The sequence below is a fragment of the Rhinichthys klamathensis genome, unplaced genomic scaffold (assembly GCF_029890125.1).
Source record: "Rhinichthys klamathensis goyatoka isolate OS25496 unplaced genomic scaffold, OSU_Roscu_1.1 h1tg000719l_1, whole genome shotgun sequence".
NCBI lineage: Eukaryota > Metazoa > Chordata > Actinopteri > Cypriniformes > Leuciscidae > Rhinichthys > Rhinichthys klamathensis.
This window is the reverse complement of record NW_026607134.1, coordinates 20,628-40,639: the sequence shown is the minus strand read 5'-3', so window position 1 is coordinate 40,639 and position 20,012 is coordinate 20,628. Positions and strand designations below refer to the sequence as shown.

General features: G+C 39.1%; 1 protein-coding gene across 1 annotated transcript in view; it reads right to left on the bottom strand.

Annotated features, from left to right (window-relative positions):
* Positions 1–20,012, bottom strand: part of LOC130076958 (potassium voltage-gated channel subfamily H member 2-like) — a 135,784-nt gene that overhangs the window by 100,911 nt on the left and 14,861 nt on the right. The window contains exon 2 of the mRNA XM_056242260.1: positions 12,021–12,251. Coding sequence (XP_056098235.1) covers positions 12,021–12,251 — 231 coding nt within the window. The remainder of the gene's footprint in view (positions 1–12,020; positions 12,252–20,012) is intronic.

The following is a 20,012-nucleotide window of genomic DNA, read 5'->3' as shown; positions in this document are numbered from 1 at the left end:
GATAGAACGATAGATAGATAGATGGATGGATGGATGGATGGATGGATAGAACGATAGATAGATAGATAGATATATAGATAGATAGATAGATAGATAGATAGATAGATAGATAGATAGATAGATAGATAGATAGATAGAACGATAGATAGAACGATAGATAGAACGATAGATGGATAGATGGATGGATGGATGGATAGATAGAACGATAGATAGATAGATGGATGGATGGATAGAACGATAGATAGATAGATAGATAGATAGATAGATAGATAGATAGATAGATAGATAGATAGATAGATAGATAGATAGATAGATAGATAGAACGATAGATAGAACGATAGATAGAACGATAGAACGATAGATAGATAGATAGATAGATAGATAGATAGATAGATAGATAGATAGATAGATAGATAGATAGATAGATAGATAGAACGATAGATAGAACGATAGATAGAACGATAGATGGATGGATGGATGGATGGATGGATGGATGGATGGATGGATGGATGGATGGATGGATGGATAGATAGAACGATAGATAGAACGATAGAACGATAGATAGATAGATAGAACGATAGATAGATAGATAGATGGATGGATGGATGGATGGATGGATGGATGGATGGATAGATAGATAGATAGATAGATAGATAGATAGAACGATAGATAGAACGATAGATGGATAGATGGATGGATAGATGGATGGATGGATGGATAGATAGATAGATAGATAGATAGATAGATAGATAGATAGATAGATAGATAGATAGATAGATAGATAGATAGATAGATAGATAGATAGATAGATAGATAGATAGATAGATAGATAGATAGATAGATAGATAGATAGATAGATAGATAGTGTACTCTTACAGTATATGTATAGAGTTATTAAAACCCAAACAAATATCTACACAGTGCTGATCCGGAACAACACACTAAAGCTCTATAGCCGCCTGTCTGTGTGTGTCGAGCGTCTCCGTGTGCGTGCCCAGCGTGAGGCACTGATGCTGGGGTGAGCTCAGGGCAGCGAGGGCTTCAGCTCTGGAGCTCATGATCTCTGTGTGACTTCAGCTCAGTCTTATAACGGAGGCTCAGCTCATGACACACACTCTACTAACAGGATTTACACAAAAGTTAAATATGATGATTTCTGCGACGTGGAAAACACGGAACCACAATATTAAGATTTTTTGTATCACGTTTTAATGTAAGTTTTATATATTCAACTGACTAGACAGACATTTTAAAGGTGCATTGTGTAATATTTAGGAGGATCTGTTGACAGAAATGCAATATAATATTCATAACTATGTTTCAGTGTTGTATAAAGAGCTTACATAATGAAGCGTAATGTGTTTATTAGCTTAGAATGAGGCGTTTCTCTCTACACACACCGCGGGTGCCGACATGTTTCTACGGTGGCCCTGAACGGACACACGCGTTCCGTCACTATGTTGTTCTTCTTGCAAAGAAGCGAAACTAAAGTCAGTGAATAAAACACTGACACAATGATGAACAAGTCACAATAATATTCGCAATAACATTGTTTTACTGAATAATTAAGTAAACATAATTTCTTAATTTATCTTTGTAAAGAATCCTCAGTGTTTAACTGGCTACTCTCTGCTGTCTCAGACGACGACATCACTTCCTGTCAGCCACCGTAACTTCTGTTGGGTGCAATTCGCAACCTCACCACTAGATGCCGCTAAACATCACACACTGCACCTTTAAATAAACCATAAATTAAAAGAACAACACGTCAGTAGTGTGAAGTTACAACCTGTGCTTCTGGTTCACATCAACACCGCCTTACACACGTGAGAGAAAACGAAACTTGTAGAAGAAACGTGACGTGAAAGTCAAAGAGCTCATCCGTGGATTTCTTTTCTTTTTGGGAATAGTGAATGTCAGGAGAAAGCCCTCGAGAGGCTACGGCTCATTTCCATGGATGTGCACGCCTGTTATCAGAGCGCACACACTCCGGACCACATGTCAGCACTTCTGCGCCATGTTTCTCCAATAGTGGCACAGAAAAAGCTTTCGTCAGCCCTTTAAGACTCACAACAGCCCGTGAACAAACCTTTCCCCAGCCCGGTGGATGCTGACGGCCAAATACGATCCATAACTGCAACTGCGCCACACTGAATCAATATAATAGAGAAAGTCGAGGTCTAGAACAAATATGACTTGACTGTAATGGCAGCTAAAAAATTGCCAGGTACAAAATAAATAATATTAATGGTAAAATAATGCCTAAATAGAAATGTGAATACTCATTTTTTATTATTATTGAGAACATTATATAAACAAAGAAGGAAACAAGTCACAATGTAGAACAAATAAACAAGAAAAAAGAAAGAAAAGGTGCAAGACGGGTATATAACTAATCAGAATAGATCACATATGAAAGGAAAAGGTTAAAAGACTTACATATTTCAATTGTTTTTAAAGCCTTCTTGTTACACGAGTCAGAGATAGTCCCGAAGTAATGTTGGACTTCAGCTAGCAAAACATAAAGTAGTTTCTGACATGAAAAATTACATTTATGTATTTAAAATTTTGTATATTTTGTTTTTGTGTAAATGCTCTTTTTTCCAATTAACAATTCCAAACCGAACATGTTCCTGTGAATACTGATTAACTAGTAGTTTATCAGTATTTTTTTGATGAAAGATTATTTCATTATATTTTCCCCTTTTAGAAAAACGTGCACTAATGAATCATTCCCAATCCCAATAAGACCGGGAACTTCTATTAAACTGTCAATTCTCATTACAAGTTGACAGCCAGATACGATCAGTAATTACAATTACGCCACAATAAATGAAAACGAGTGATGCACAGAGAGAGTCTGCTAATCAAATATTGCTTGGCTCATAACGCAGAAGATTCCTGCCAAGAGTCTGGCCGTAAACATGGAGGAATCCCTCACGGAGACACAGGACAGGTGCAGATGATGAACAGCACGAGAGGAAATGAAAGAGGTTATTTATAAATAAGTGTTCTCATAAAGCTGCTGTTTCAGATCCCTCAGCTCATGAAGGTCAAAGGGTCACAGCAGAAGATGTCAGCAATGCAGAGAGCGGCGTGTTTAGTTGAGCGATGTCACGCGGTTTTTAGGCCAAAACATTTTTTGTCACATACAGCAAACGTCTCGTCTAGGGCGGTCACTTTACGTTCGAAAAACGATTGCGCAATCGATCCGACCAACCAACACAAGTTTCGAAAACGAAAATAGGGAATCTATTTTAACGGCCTTTTTTAACCAAAAATGTGTTTTAGGCGAACAGATCAACACAGCACACAGAACATGTCGGATGCTGGAAAATAACAATGTCTTTTCTGTTCACCAAATGCTTTTTAATATTCGCTATTACTTCACTGCAAGTGAACAAGCGCCGTTATTTGTTGCGTAGTGACGTGTGTGTGTGTGTGTGTGTGTGTTCAAGTAAGCCAGAAATGAGCAGATTCTGCAATAACCCTGTATTTAATATATCATGAGGACTCGGTATTTGCGCTAAATCCGCACAGATTTGTCTTACACGAACTTCCCCAGCAAAGTGAGTAAACACAGAAACACGCCAGATTGGCTCGTGATTTGACAGCGTTTCCCGCCAAAGTTCATCTTTACGTCCGGGCGGGTCGAGGGAGTTAATCTCAATCCCTGAATGTTGCGCTCCTGTTTGTCATTGTGACGAAACTTCACGCCAATAAATCATCAGAAATATTGCTGACTTCAAGCGCCTCTTTACGCTCGTCCTAATGCCTGTTAGGTGTCCGTGGATTTGCCTGTATTTGGTGTTGAAAATGGAAACGTCTTTAGATGCAAAATCGATTTTACAATTGATTCAATGAATACCTATGTCTCAAAAATCGAACAGGATTTTTTCACAAAAGTGACAGTCTTGTCACTCTCCACTGGCTGCCGGTCCCATGAACACACTGTGAAGAAACACGGTCTCTGTAGACAGCCCAGGCTCCACAAACAGCCACAAAAACAACCTGGGCCGACCTGGACCACGAAACATAACATAAACAGTGTTCCAGCCGATCAGTGACAAGAAGGGTTTGGGGGATAGTGCGCGTGAGGAGAGAGAAGCATGAAGAGGGAAGCGATAATATCATTAAATGTGAAGTAAATATTTTCTTGGGAAAAAAGGGGTCTCAGACAAAAAAAGGTTGGGAACCACTGTCCTAGACAACGAAAACGACTAACCATAATGGCTCGACCATAAGTTTATCAAGCGACGAGATGCAAAAATAACGACTTTATTCAACTTTTCATCTTCTACTGTGTGGGCCTCGAGTGAGTTCACGTAGGCAAGGCAGGTTTATTTTAGAGCCCGACCGATATATCGGTGGGCCGATATTATCGGCCGATTTTAGGCATTTTCCTAACTATCGGTATCGGCATTTATAATGGCCGATAAATGAATATTTTAAAAAATGCGGGTGCGGTGATTCATAGGGTGGCGCTGCCAATAAAGCACCTAAAAGCTGTCACAAGAACTGGCAAAAGTAATGATTATGAATACAACAAATATAGCAAGGAGACATTTTAATTGTTTATTAATAAACAAGTGTTTTCAGTCAGTGTCAGCCAAAGATGAAGTTGACGATGCTGACTCGCGATCTTCAGTGAACGCGTGCCAGAGAGAAATGCACATTTCATTCGATTACATGAGTCTGTCTGTCTTTCGTTTTGAATTGTTCTGTTTAAAAGCAGACATTTCAATATAGATATATTTCAATTCTCAGGTCTATACTCTGAGTTTCGGTTCATGAGACGAGCTCCAGTTCACCCGCAGGCGCCTCCGTGTCGAGATTATCTATCGTCTGCTATATTTACTTCTTATAAATTAAATCCAGACAAATGGCTGAGGAAACATTGATTAAAATTAAGATACAATTAATACAAAACGAAATTCACTTTGAAACGAAAGGTTTTGTGCTTTCTGTTTGATGTCTATGTGAAAGTTTCAAAGCATATTTTAGTGCCGCTTTCAGAGCGCTCACGTCCGTAGTGCTGAACTGTCGCGTCTGTAACATTGTTTTTCCTTAATGCGAACACGAAAAATAAATAAAATGAATATTTTATGTAGCCTGTGGAGACTGAGAGCCAACCCTTCTTCATCCGGTGGGTAGTAGCCTACTTGTGATTTGCGCTGTGTAATTCACAGAATTGATTTCTCTGCTACAAGCCTCTGTCACGTATTGTGTGAGCTTGTGACTATTGCAAAGCGCGCAGCTGAGAAGTCCTGATTATATTGTCTGCTATATTTAGGCCTACTTCTTATTTATTAAGGCGATTGGTTGATGAAACATTGATTAAAATGCGTGGCGCGAGCGATCTCCGACAGTAAACTGATTCTGCTTTGTCTCGGGTAAACAGCTGTTGCGACGCGAGCAGTAACGGCCGCGTCCGGTGTAGACACAGTGTTAAAGCTCATTCTGCCTGATAACGCTACGTTACAACATCAAGCAATATTCCAATAATTTATATAATTATAACACTTTATATAGGGCCATTTTGCATTAAGAGTAGCCTAGTTTCATGTTTAGTACATTTTGCTTACTAATTATTTAAAATAGTATAAAAGTACTGTACATATGTAATTAAAAACGTTTTCATTATGATATTATTAATTTTACTTTAGTAAAAGGATCTGAGTTCTTCCTCCACTGGTAGAGATTAGAGGAATTAAGAGTAAAAATAGAAGATAATAAGGTTTTGTCAGTGACACTTTTTATATATTTATTGATACAAGTTATGACTAAATTGAAAGACAAAGTCGTTAGTGAAGATTATGCAACAGTATTAGAATATAATATAATATAAAATAATAAAACATGCAATGCAAACTAGTTTGGTTACAGCTCAGCTGTATAATTCTCATTCTATCATTCCCCCTGCATCCATTACATATCTGTGTCACACAAGTGTTTGATCACCACATTTGAGTGATCATTGCAAAACGTGTTTATAAAATATATTTATTCTGTTTATACTGTGTAAAGTACCCATCAAAAGTTTGTACACACCAATAGGAAAGTGTCCAAACTTTTGACTGGTATACTGTACTATAATACACATAAATAATATTGCTACTGTATTATAATATACACATAAATAATATCGGCCGATATATCGGTATCGGGCTTTTTTTACTCCCTAATATCGGTATCGGCATCGGCCCCCAAAAATCCATATCGGTCGGGCTCTAGTTTATTTATATAGCACATTTCATACACAATGGTAATTCAAAGTGCTTTACATAAAATAAATTAAAATAATCAAAAGAAATAAGAATAATTAAAACAGTTCAGAATAAAAAATCTAATAAAATACAGTACAAACAGTCGGACGAACAGTGGCACAGTCATGAAGGTAAAAGAGTAGCAATACTCGAGAGCACGTAGATGTGGATTTGAGAACTTGTACAAGAGCGATAATATCATTAAATGTGAAGTAAATATTTTCTTGGGAAAAAAGGGGTCTCAGACAAAAAAAGGTTGGGAACCACTGTCCTAGACAACGAAAACGCCTAACCATAATGGCTCGACCATAAGTTTATCAAGCGATGAGATACTTTTTGTGCACAAAAATAACGACTTTATTCAACTTTTCATCTTCTACTGTGTGGGCCTCGAGTGAGTTCACGTAGGCAAGGCAGGTTTATTTTAGGGCTGCACGATATGGGGAAAATGTCATATTGCGATTATTGAGGTCAATATTGCGATATGCGATTGCAATATAATAAACAAATGGTTTCATGAGTCAACTTGCTTGGTTCTAAAGCAACATGCACACACAGATTAGTGATCATTCTGAAATGTGTATTTCTCAACTCAAACTAGCAACAACAACTAAGTGATTGATAACTCCTATAATGATCAATAAGCCATTGATGTCTGGATAAAAATTAATTTAAATTTTTTTTAAGTGAACTATCCTCACATAAACCCATAATAAATGTCATATTTGCCTGTGCTCTTCCTGTCTACAGGTAGGACATATACAGAAATTGAATAAAGTTATCAAACAGTCTGCGCTGCATAAATTATAAATTATATGGACTAAAATCCAATTTAAAGCTACACAAGTTCTTTGGTCAAGAGCAGTGAGTGTTTTTCTCTGTTCCCTTTGTTCTTTGATTAACTTTACTGACAGAAAGCATTATTGGATGCTGGCCCTTTAACCCTCAGAGACCTAAGGGTATTTTTACAATAAATTTTCCGTCTGGTGTTATTCACTAAAAAAGCTTGTAAAACATCAACCCTTTTGTGCACAGACAATTGACACACCTCTTTTTTTTCAGGACAAATTGAACTTTCAGCATATTTGTGTTGCATTGATGTCACCTGAATGTAAAATAAGTTATGGGACCACAAAGACAAATGAAAAAATAAATCGGAAATTGAATAACTCAAATATTTTTTGAAATCACACACAAATAAATAAAAGCTAAGCAAATTTCCTCTGGAAAACAGTTTGTTCATGTCTTTGGAGTCCTGGAGCACAGGAATAAACATTATAACTTGTACAGAACCAAAGCTATTTACATTTTTCCAAAAGAATTCCAGGCGTTTTGAGCCTCATGAAATACACTGGTGCCAAGCCAAAACAGTTCCTATCAGCAATCACAAAGAGGACCACATCACTAATCTAGTTCCTCATCGGTCAAAAAGCTCTGTTCTCCTGAAAATCCATCATCCTGCATGGCATCAAAAAAGGCCAGCGCTGATTTACATCCATTTTTCTTTGTGTTTCTCTGTGAAACGCGCGTCTCTTTGTGCGTCTCTCTCTCCACAATAATATCAGAGCTTGGTTCGTGCGTTCATGACGCACACCAATGTTTACGACGGATCAGCCTGTAATTGGTCAACAACCATCACGTGAAAACATCACGTGATATCCAAAATGGCAGCTTGCATCGAGCTAGCGGCAAAAATGACGGAATATTTATAAATTATGGACATCAAGAGGCTCATACTTGGATATAAGCGTTTGGATTTATTGCTGAAAAACTCCGAAAGGATGCACAAGTTCCAGGCTGGATAGAAAACCTTCTGTAAAGGCTAGAAAGACACCAGAGACACCCCCTGTGATGGCTAGCTCGTTAGCTTTCTGCTGGAAAAAACGGTAAGAAAATCGATAAAACTTTCATCTAATTATATAAATATTTATCGGAGGTGCCGTGTGACGTCGTGGACGATGCCGTCGGGCTCTGAGGGTTAAGAGTTGCTGACAGAGACGCGGATCTCACACGCGCCTTATTCTCTCACAGCTCTTACGGCCATCATAAGACTGCTCTTATGTTGCTCTTATGTCATATGTCATGTTCGCATGAATAAGAGCAGGATCATGTAACAGTAGCCAAAGGATGACAAAAAATAACAGATGCTGCGTTAACAGCCCTAATTTGTTTATTTCATATAAAATCGCAGTATTTTGCGTCATATAATCGCATAGGCTTGACATCGCGATTACGATTGCGATATGATTAATCGTGCAGCACTAAGTTTATTTATGTAGCACATTTCATACACAATGGTAATTCAAAGTGCTTTACATAAAATAAATTAAAATAATCAAAAGAAATAAGAATAATAAAAACAGTTCAGAATAAAAAATCTAATAAAATACAGTACAAACAGTCGGACGAACAGTGGCACAGTCATGAAGGTAAAAGAGTAGCTAAACTCGAGAGCACGTAGATGTGGATTTGAGAACTTGTACAATAAATATTCGTACTTGTATGTGAACATTTACACTCACAGCTCCGATGTGAAAACCTGTAAAATAAAATTCTGAACTTGAACGCTGAGATTTGCACTCGCAGACTATAGTCACAAACCTGTATTCTGAATCTGAAGCTGCAGACAAGCAGTCACTCACAACTGTGTGTAAAATGCCATTCACAGAAATACAATGACAGTCACAAACATGTAATATATATTTGCATTTATTCGTACATTCACATTTGCAGTACAACCTCAAGTTGGCATTTGCAACTTCTCAAATCTGTCACTGCAAGTTCAAATTTCGCGCCGTGACTTTTGCTACTCTTTTCGCGATATATGAGGTGCAAAACTAACGTGTGCACTTGCAGCTCAGTGGCGGCGAGAGAGAGAGAGAGAGAGGGGGGCGGGGGCGGGGGTGTTCAAACGAGCCGTTTCATTGGTTGGCGCCTAGCCAATGAAATGGGACTTCTATTGTACGCGATGATGTCACGAAACCCGCCTCCTCGTGGATGTTCTGCAACGCTAACATGGCTTAATGCATTAGACTGATAAATAAATAAATGATATTATCAAACTTAGTAAACACCATACTAATAATGCATACTGCCGATTTTGAAATAAAAAAAATTGGGGGAAAAATAGGAAATATGACGTTGTGCCCTTTGCAACCCATCCGCCTCTCACACGTCGGCTTCCCTCACTGCCACTCGCTCTCGCCGGTCTTCATGGGTAACGCACCCGAGCGGAGTTTAAAGCTCAGAGTGATTGATTAAGTGCCGGTCAGATCAGCGACGGACAATAGAGAGTAGGAAAGGGCCATCCATCAACATGAAGGCCGATGCCAGCGCCAAGCACACCAGATAAATGAGCGCAGCCACACGAGGAAGATGCGACACCAGTTCCTCCTCCGACTGAGGGAACATCATGAACATCGGGATCCCCGTTTCTGGAGCAACATGGAGTTTCCACCTCAATTATGCATGAGAATCAAAGTGTGTGTCGTCATCAAGGCCTGATTCAAGATTCTGTTTGTGTGTGTGTGTGTTGGGAGGGGGGATGGATGCATATCTATGTGTACGTCTGTGTGTGTGTGTGTGTGTGTGTGTGTGTGTGTTGGGAGGGGGGATGGATGCATATCTATGTGTATGTCTGTGTTTGTGTGTGTTTTGGGGGGGGGTGGATGCATATGTGTATGTGTGTGTGTGTGTGTTGGGAGGGGGGGTGGATGCATATGTGTGTGTGTGTGTGTGTGTATGTGATGGGGACGGATGCATATATGTATGTTTGTGTGTGTGTGTGGGGGTGCGTGTGTGTATGTCTTGTGTGTTTGTGTGTTGGGAGGGGGGGACGGATGCATATATGTATGTATGTGTGTGTGTTGGGGGGGGGGTGGATGCATATGTGTGTGTGTGTGTGTGATGGGGGGACGGATGCATGTGTGTGTGTGTGTGTGTGTTGGGGCGGGGCGGGGCGGGGGGGGGGGGCGATGCTTGTGTGTGTGTGATGGGGGACGGATGCATATGTGTGTGTGTGTGTGTGTGTGTGTGTGTGTGTGTGTGTGATGGGAGACGATGCGTGTGTGTGTGTGTGTGTGTGTGTGTGTGTGTGTGTGTGTGTGTGTGATGGGAGACGGATGCACATGTGTGTGTGTGTGTGTGTGCACATATGTGTGTGTGTGTGTGTGTGTGTGTGTGTGTGTGTGTGTGTGTGTGTGTGTGTGTGTGTGTGTGTGATGGGAGACGGATGCACATGTGTGTGTGTGTGTGTGTGCACATATGTGTGTGTGTGTGTGTGTGTGTGTGCACATGTGTGTGTGTGTGTGTGTGTGTGTGTGCGTAACAATAATTGTTTATTGTTTATTATTGCAAAAACTATTGTTTTGTCATAATTAAAGAAGATACAGAAGGAAACTCAAAATATTGTTACACAATAGGGGTCCTTTGAGTCAAAAGCCTGAGAACCGCTGCATTAGATTCATCAGTAACCGCTAAACTGTATTGCATAGCAAGGTATGCTAATGTCTCAGACCAGCGCAGGTCAGGAGGCCACGAGATGAACACCAAACACACGGCCGAACACATAAACAGTGGAAACTATGATTGCTAGTGTGATGCTGTGCAGAAGCCTGAGAGCGAACATCTGCTGTCGAGAAGAGCCTCCACACTGAAGCATTCACATCACGTGTGTGGGATTTCACAGCACAAACCTGAACTGCAGTCACTAGCCAGACACAATCCAGTTTAACCAGCTCATTTGCATAATTCCTTCAGCAAACTGGTTGCTAAAACAATACAGACATCACATAAACAACATCACCAGCAGGAGCAGTTCTTCTGTCCCGTCCTCTCTCTGATCTGTCAGACGCCAAAGATAGAGCCGAGTCAATCACACCCGCATAATCACGCTAATATGATGATGTGGTGATCAAGAAACATTTCTCATTATTATCAGTGTTGAAAACAGTTATTAACGTTTTTATTTCAGGATTCTTTGATGAATAGAAAGTTCAAAAGAACAGTGTTTATCTGAAATAGAGAGCTTTTGTAATTTTGGGGGGTGGGAGGGGGGAATAAAATAAATGAATACCGTTATTCATCAGGGAATAATTAAATTGATCAAAAGTGACAGTAAAGACATTTATAATGTTTCAAAAGCTTCTATTTCAGATAAACACTGTTCTTTTGAACTTTCTATTCATCACAGAATCCTGAAACAAATTTCTGTTTTCAACACTGATAATAATCATAAATGTTTCTTGAGCATCAGATCCTCATATTAGAGTGATTTCTGAAGGATCATGTGACACTGAAGACTGGAGTAATGATGCTGAACATTCAGCTTTGATCACAGGAATAAATTACACTTTACTAGATATTCACATAGAAAACAGATGATTTACATTGTCATAATATTTAACAATATTACTGTTTTTTATCAAATAAACACAGCCTTGGTGAGCAGAAGAGCCTTCTTTTAAAAACATGAAAAATCGTACCGATCCAAAACTTTAGTTTGACAAACAAAATAAGCTCTACGCAAGGTTTGATTTCTCAAGCACTGAAGCCATTTCAAGGTCCAGAAGCTTTTAAAACAAAAGATGCATGAAAACTACACTGAGATCCAATAGCAAACAGCTCAAGGCCAAGCTTTGCATTAAACAGCCTGAATAAAGCATTCGCTGTTGAAGAAAGATCCTCGTCGTAATGAAACACTCACACGCCCTGTGGAGTAATGTGTGTGTGTGTGTGTGTGTGTGTGTGTCCTACCGTCTTTCCGATAGAGCGCGATCTCCACCTTCCTCTCCTCGGAGCCGAGCAGCGCCTGCGCCATCTGGGCGATGGCCAGCCGGCGTGTGTGTGTGCCGTAGAGGAAGCTGCAGGTGCAGGGCTTCTGCATGACCTCGGCCCGCGTGTAGCCGCACATGTGGCAGAAGCCATCGTTGCAGAAGATGATGGCGCAGTTCTCCACGCGCGCGTTCGCTATGATGAACTTCCTACCTGTGAGAGAGAGGCGGGAAACAGGCGCTGTGAATCATGGGGCAGTTCGTGTTTGCTTTGCTAAATGTACTTCACTTGTGCAGTCTGGGCCTGTTTTCAGTTTATTCTGAGCAATTACTAGATACATTGTTAGCATATCAGATACCCTGGGAAATAATAATAATTGCCTAGAAAATACATATATGCATTTGTTTGTTTGTTTGTTTGTGTGTGTGTACGCGAGTGAGTGTGCAAGTGTGTGAGCAAGTTAGTGTGTGTGTGTGTGTGCATGAGCGAGTGAGTGTGCACGTGTGCGAGTAAGTGTGTGTGTGTGTGTGTGCATGCGAGTGAGTGTGCACGTGTGCGAGTGAGTGTGTGTGTGTGTGTGTGTGCACGAGTGAGTGTGTGTGTGTGTGTGAGTGTGTGTGTGTGTGTGTGTGTGTGTGAGTGAGTAAGTGTGTGTGTGTGTGTGTGAGTGAGTGAGTGTGTGTGTGCACGAGCGAGTGTGTGTGCACGAGCGAGTGTGTGTGTGCACGCAAGTGAGTGTGCACGTGTGCGAGTGAGTGTGTGTGTGTGTGTGAGCGAGCGTGCGTGCGTGAATGCGTGAATGCGTGAAACAATGACACATCATCTGTCATTACATCATTACTGATTTGTATGTGGTTTTCACTGACGCCACTCAAGTCACAGCAAAACCTCATCTATGTTAGCCAGCTATATAACATTCTCCTGGTGACAAATCAAGAAGAGTAATGTAGAAAAAATCACAGAAGCCCGACTTTAAAGGCATAAAAATGACGATCAGGTATATCAGGTTTCACATTTCCAATGGCAAAGCATCACCGGCCTGAAAGACCGAAACTGAGTCACTGAACAGCTGAACTCGACTCGGCTCCTGCTAACCTCAAACATACACATTAGCATCGGCGCTCTATCACTGGGACAGACACGTGTGTGTGTGTGTGTGTGTGTGTGTGTGTGTGTACATGTGACGACACAGCGATGACCTTCACACGGGAGCTTGTGCCAACCGTTTATATCACTAGCTTTATATCACTCCCTGCGCTGAAGAGCCACAGCAATCAGGGTTTGACGGATGAGCTGACACACACACACACACACAAACACACACACAGGAGTTTGAAGAAGAGCTTCGTGATGTCCTGGAGACTCCTGTCATCTCTCATGAGACGCAAACACACACCGACTGCAAACACACAACACACGCTGACTGCAAACACACCAGAAAGTGAAGTCAGCAATTTTAGATTACACCCATGGAGTTAAACTGAGGATGTTTGAGCTATGGGGAAGAGAACGGAAAACAAATCTAGGGTGAAACTGGCCCCAAAAAGAGGGGAAAAAAAAGAAAAGAAAAAAAAAAGATAAAATGTAATTATTTATTTTAATTTTTGCAAAAAAAAAAAAAGTATATAAATATATAATAATTTATTTATTTATTCTTTTTTATACAGTAATCTGTGTATAATATTTTATATCCAATATAAATATAATATTTATTATTAAACATATTTATAATATAAACATTATAAATATATACAAATATAATAAATATATAATATGTATTTATTTTAATTTTATATGTTTTTCTTGTGGTAATTTGTGCATATCTTAATAATATATTAATATACATCTTAATAATAAATAATATACACTCACCAGCCACTTTATTAGGTACCCCATGCTAGTAACGGGTTGGACCCCCTTTTGCCTTCAGAACTGCCTCAATTCTTCGTGGCATAGATTCAACAAGGTGCTGGAAGCATTCCTCAGGGAGTTTGGTCCATATTGACATGATGGCATCACACAGTTGCCGCAGATTTGTCGGCTGCACATCCATGATGCGAATCTCCCGTTCCACCACATCCCAAAGATGCTCTATTGGGTTGAGATCTGGTGACTGTGGAGGCCATTTTAGTACAGTGAACTCATTTTCATGTTTAAGAAACCAATTTGAAATGATTAGAGCTTTGTGACATGGTGGAAGTAGCCATCAGAGGATGGGTACATGGTGGCCATAAAGGGATGGACATGGTCAGAAACAATGCTCAGGTAGGCCGTGGCATTTAAACGATGCCCAATTGGCACTAAGGGGCCTAAAGTGTGCCAGGAAAACATCCCCCACACCATTACACCACCACCACCAGCCTGCACAGTGGTAACAAGGCATGATGGTTCCATATTCTCATTCTGTTTACGCCAAATTCTGACTCTAACATCTGAATGTCTCAACAGAAATCGAGACTCATCAGACCAGGCAACATTTTTCCAGTCTTCAACTGTTCAATTTTGGTGAGCTCTTGCAAATTGTAGCCTCTTTTTCCTATTTGTAGTGGAGATGAGTGGTACCCGGTGGAGTCTTCTGCTGTTGTAGCCCATCCGCCTCAAGGTTGTGCGTGTTGTGGCTTCACAAATGCTTTGCTGCATACCTCGGTTGTAACGAGTGGTTATTTCAGTCACTGTTGCCCTTCTATCAGCTCGAACCAGTCTGGCCATTCTCCTCTGACCTCTGGCATCAACAAGGCATTTCCGCCCACAGAACTGCCGCTCACTGGATGTTTTTTCTTTTTCGGACCATTCTCTGTAAACCCTAGAGATGGTTGTGCGTGAAAATCCCAGTAGATTAGCAGTTTCTGAAATACTCAGACCAGCCCTTCTGGCACCAACAATCATGCCACGTTCAAAGTCACTCAAATCACCTTTCTTCCCCATACTGATGCTCGGTTTGAACTGCAGGAGATTGTCTTGACCATGTCTACATGCCTAAATGCACGTAGTTGCCGCCATGTGATTGGCTGCTTAGAAATTAAGTGTTAACGAGCAGTTGGACAGGTGTACCTAATAAAGTGGCCGGTGAGTGTATAATATACACACACACACACAAATTAAGCCTTTTTTGCATTGTGGTGTTATTTTAATGACAATCAAAGCACATTTCCCCTCAAATGCACAAGACAATTTTTAAAAATGTTAAAACACATTTTTAAAATTGTAAACATTATTATGTATTTAGTTGCATGTCAAGCTAGTTCCTTCAATGATAATTAGTCATGATGACGTTATAAGTGTGCGTATATTAAATATGCTTTTCCCGAAAAAGCAACTATAGAGAAAAGCCATAACCGCTTCATCTCGGCAGCCTGCGTTAATAACTGGAAATCCACATAATTTCCATCCCATATTTGGGTTCCTCACAAAAGCACCGGTGATAAATCTTGTTCAAGGACAGTAAGGAGAGCCGGACGCTCTCCTCAAACTCTGTAATGGATGTCTGATGTTGATGTGTCACTGAGACGAACTTATAATTTTAGCTAAGTTTAGATTTTAATCTTTAGTTCTGTGCTTATGCACAAAAGAAAAGACTAATTACAACTCAGTGTGCAAAGTAATAATTGAAAGGCCAATATGAAAATAAACGCATGAAAAAATATCACAGAATATAGAATATGAATCACTTATGGTTTGATTTTTATTTAACATTCGATCGATGTTTATTTAATGTGAGTTTGTAAATAAAAATCTTACATTTCCTCGAAAGTAAATGGTTTATAAATCAAATGCAACTACAGCTGAAATTACGCACATTATTTGAAAAGATCAGGCCAGTGTTTAGGATCTTTTATAGTTTTTATTAATATTTGTAATTAATTTTTATTTTTCTGTTTTAATTAAAATTTTGGGTAATATTTGTTGTGTTTTTGTCCATTTTTATTAGATTTTAAAAAAAAGATGTCTATTTATTCATTTTTATTTCAGTTTTAGTTATTTTAGTTCATCAAATTAAACTGAGAAAATTGGCAACTAGCTGATATATGAATGATATATTTTTCATGTATTTTATTTATTTCAGTTAGCGCTTATTTTATTTCAAGTAACAAAAAAAAATGTTTGTATGGTTTTAGTTTTCATTTTCATTTTATTTAAATTTCCCCTGTAGTCAGTTATTCTATCCCTCAAAACTCATCTTTCATCACCAAAATTACATATTTAAACGTTTTTTCCTTGTAAAAAATTCTTCATGCCTTAAAATATCTTGAATGTAACTCGACACCCTTGCCTCATTTAGTATGCGCGGCTCTATGAATATGCAAATGAGCCCCGCCTCCACTCACTCACTCAGCTCAGAGATCCACTGGTTGACGATCACACGTTGATCTGATTGGTTACAAGGTCGTTTGTGACGTCAGAAACACCAGCGATTTCAAACCGTGTTTTTGAGACTGTCTTTGGTTCACTGCAGTTTTAAGGAGAAAATACTCAGCAATGCTGTCGACTTATGAACTTACACATGGTGTGTCTTAAACCATATTAATAACACCACATAGACACATAAACAACAGGGGGACTTTAACTGCAATAACCGAAAAAAATAATATTTCAAAACAGCACCACCTTAAAAACACTAACAATTGAATGTGTTAGCATATGGCGCCATAAATGACACGTATCTGTCTCTCGTGAAGGGAAATCTTTAAACAGCTGTATTGCTCTTGCAGGGATGGCCGTTAGGTAATTAGTAAGAAAGCAGCGCATTATTGATGCGCTCCGACACGTTCCTCCAGGCAACAGAGAAAACAATCACAACAGAAGCTGGTTCTGTTTCTAGCAGCTGCTCAACACAACACACAACACACAACACACACACTGTCTCCGTCCGGCTCTCAGTCCATCTGTCTCTCTGAAATGAGAACATTTGCAGGTCATTCATATTTATTATTTCATTCATACTTCTCAGAGGCCTTAACTTCACTAAACTCAGCATTGCGGTTTTCCCTCACAGACACGTAAAAAACTCAACATGTGCGGTTCATAAACTGTTCCACTCGATATATCCGGTAGATAAAGGCAGAGGCTAGATAGACATTTCAAATGAGCCATTAGATGTCACATTACTGACAAATACATAAAGCGGACAAATTTCTCTCCATTTGCACATAATGCTGTAGATTTTATCCCAGCACTCAATCTGGAAAATAAATGTCTCTCCTCCTGAGAGGAACCAGAACCCGCCGTTTCCATCAACGACAGGTGTTTGTGGTTCTGCTAGCCGAACGTTAAGCATTTGAATCGCTAAACGAACACAATAGTGACTTGGTTTGATGATGATAAATGACAATAATCAGCCTAAGACTGAAAATGGAACGTTTGTCAAATAGAAGTTGATATCACATCATGTAAATTATGCTATGAAAATGTAAATAGATTTAAAATATGTTAATATGTACATTATGTAACATATTAGATAAGAATAAAAAAATGTAGGGATGCACCGATATGAAAATTTTGGCCGATACCGATAACTCTTTATATTTAAAAAACCGATAACCGATATATAAATCTAAATCCAAGTTTTTACATAATTTTTGAGAGACTGATTACAAAAACAAAAGTCTCACCATTAAAAGCCGTTTCCCAAGCACACAATTATAATAATGTTTTCATTATAATTTTATGTAGCCGATATTACAGATTTTGTGTTGCACTGAACCGTATTTTCCAATCAAGTGATTCCAATCATATTTAATCAATTCAAAACCATCATGTTGAACAGTGCGCATCTGAAGTGTCTCAGCTGAAGGAAGTAATCGATTATTTATCGGCTTTATTAAATCGACTACATTTTTTTATTGGGCCGATAACAATAACTTTAAAAATGAACATATCGACCGATACCGATATGGTGGCCGATATATCGTGCGGCACTAAAAACAATAATATCTCTAGATGTCTATATTTAAAATAGCAAATTATGTTTTAAACTCATTTCGACGGAATAACGGTATCATTATAAATTTGCACATTTTCCTGCCAAAAACAAACAGTGGATAGAAAAAATGTAAAATGTGATGACAGATGTTGACATCATTAGCTATTAGTCATATACATCTATACATCTATAAGTAAAGCAAAGCAAAATAAAAAAGCAACTAGAGAGTTAGTAAATCACCCAAAACATTTGAGAAGAATTTCCCCTGGACAGCAGAAATGAGAGAACTTTATTAAACCGGATATCTATAACTGATACTGACAGTGCTGACTATGGGAAATACATTAAACTATTGCCTCCTCCAGCGTCTCTCTTCCCCTCAGTAGAGTCATGTCAACTGCATTTATCCTTTAAGTGCTTTTACATGATGGATGTTAGCGCCTTCAAAAGGGCGTCAGATAAAGGCCAGAAGCAACCGCTTGAGTCTTGAGTAAGTGACAGACGCTTCACGGGTCAGCAGGGAGATTTTTAAAGGTGAGAGTTTAGGTGTGGAATAAAGAGGTGATATTTGCTCACAGAGATGCTACTTTCACTGCTGCGGATAAAAGCTCTTCCTTTTCGCTGAGGCCGTATTTAACATTTACGTTACTTTTAGATGCTGTTTTTTTTTCAAATGAGAGTTTAAGACAGGCAAGTAAAAATGCTGGAGACTCTACTACACTGAAATGAACATTTTTGCCGATACCGATAAATAGGGTTGGGTATCGTAACAAAATGTTCGATACCAATACCTTGACTTATTTTAGGCTTATTTAAGACAGACTTGCGCTGCATCCTTTTTTTGAAGTGATTCCAATCATATTTCAAGCAATTCAAAACCATCATGTTGAACAGTGCGCATCTGAAGTGTCTCAGCTGAATGAAATAATCCATTATTTATCGGCTTTAATATATCGACCAAATTTTTTTAGCAGGCCGATACCGATAACATTAAAAATGAACATAAATCGGCAGATACCGATATGGTGGCCGATATATCGTGCATCCCTAGTAAATATTGATATTTGAAGCTCATTGTTCAATCTAAACTGTGGTTTTAATTGTTCGGATATCTAATCTTGATCTCCACGCTGATGGATAAAAAAAAATAATCATCATCATCAGCAGGAGTTTGGGTTCGTCCTGAGACCAACAGAAGAAGACAAAACTTCAATGAGTGTCCTGAAGATAGGATGATCTTATGAAGAAACCACAGGAGAATAGAGTCAGTTCTGCCAATACACTCTTAATCTAGAGATTGGAAAGTGGGATTCTCATGTCTGGTTGTCTGACATTAGCAGGCTTCAGACGGTGTACATCAGAGAAACAGCCACAGGCGCTCTGAAGATAGACAGAGTGGGCAGGAAAAGAGAAACTTTAACATAAGTGTGTGTGTGTGTGTGTGTGTGTGTGTGTGTGTGTGTGTGTGTGTGTGTGTGTGTGTGTGTGTGTGTGTGTGTGTGTGTGTGTGTGTGTGTGTGTGTGTGTGTGTCAAACCTATATACAGAACGAACCCTGCGACCAAAATAAGATGCATCACAGAAGAGAGAGAAAGAGACTGACTGAGGGAAACCGAGGCGTTGAAAAAGAGAAAGGATGAATGATTCAGAGAAAACACCCTAATTAACATCTCTCGAGTTCTTTGCTGTCTCTTTATACAAGGTTTAAACTGATCTCTGAGTCGAGGGCTAATAAAAGCCAAAGCACAACCAGTCAAGACTTTAAAGGAACAGATCACTCAAAAACTCTGATGTCAGCTTGACTGACAGATTAAAATAGCTTTAAAAGCTTTCAAGTTTAAAGGTTATGGTTTCAAAGTTATACAAGCCTAAAAAAACAGACAGATAAAGAGATGCTCTGGTGCTTTAAAGACCCCAAAACACTGATCTGAAGACCTCTGAAGAACGATTCTTATCTCTACATAGTTATGCATAATTAACTATACAGAATAGCAAACTCGAGATAGATTGAAATTGTAAGATAGATGGATATATAGATGGATATATAGATAGATA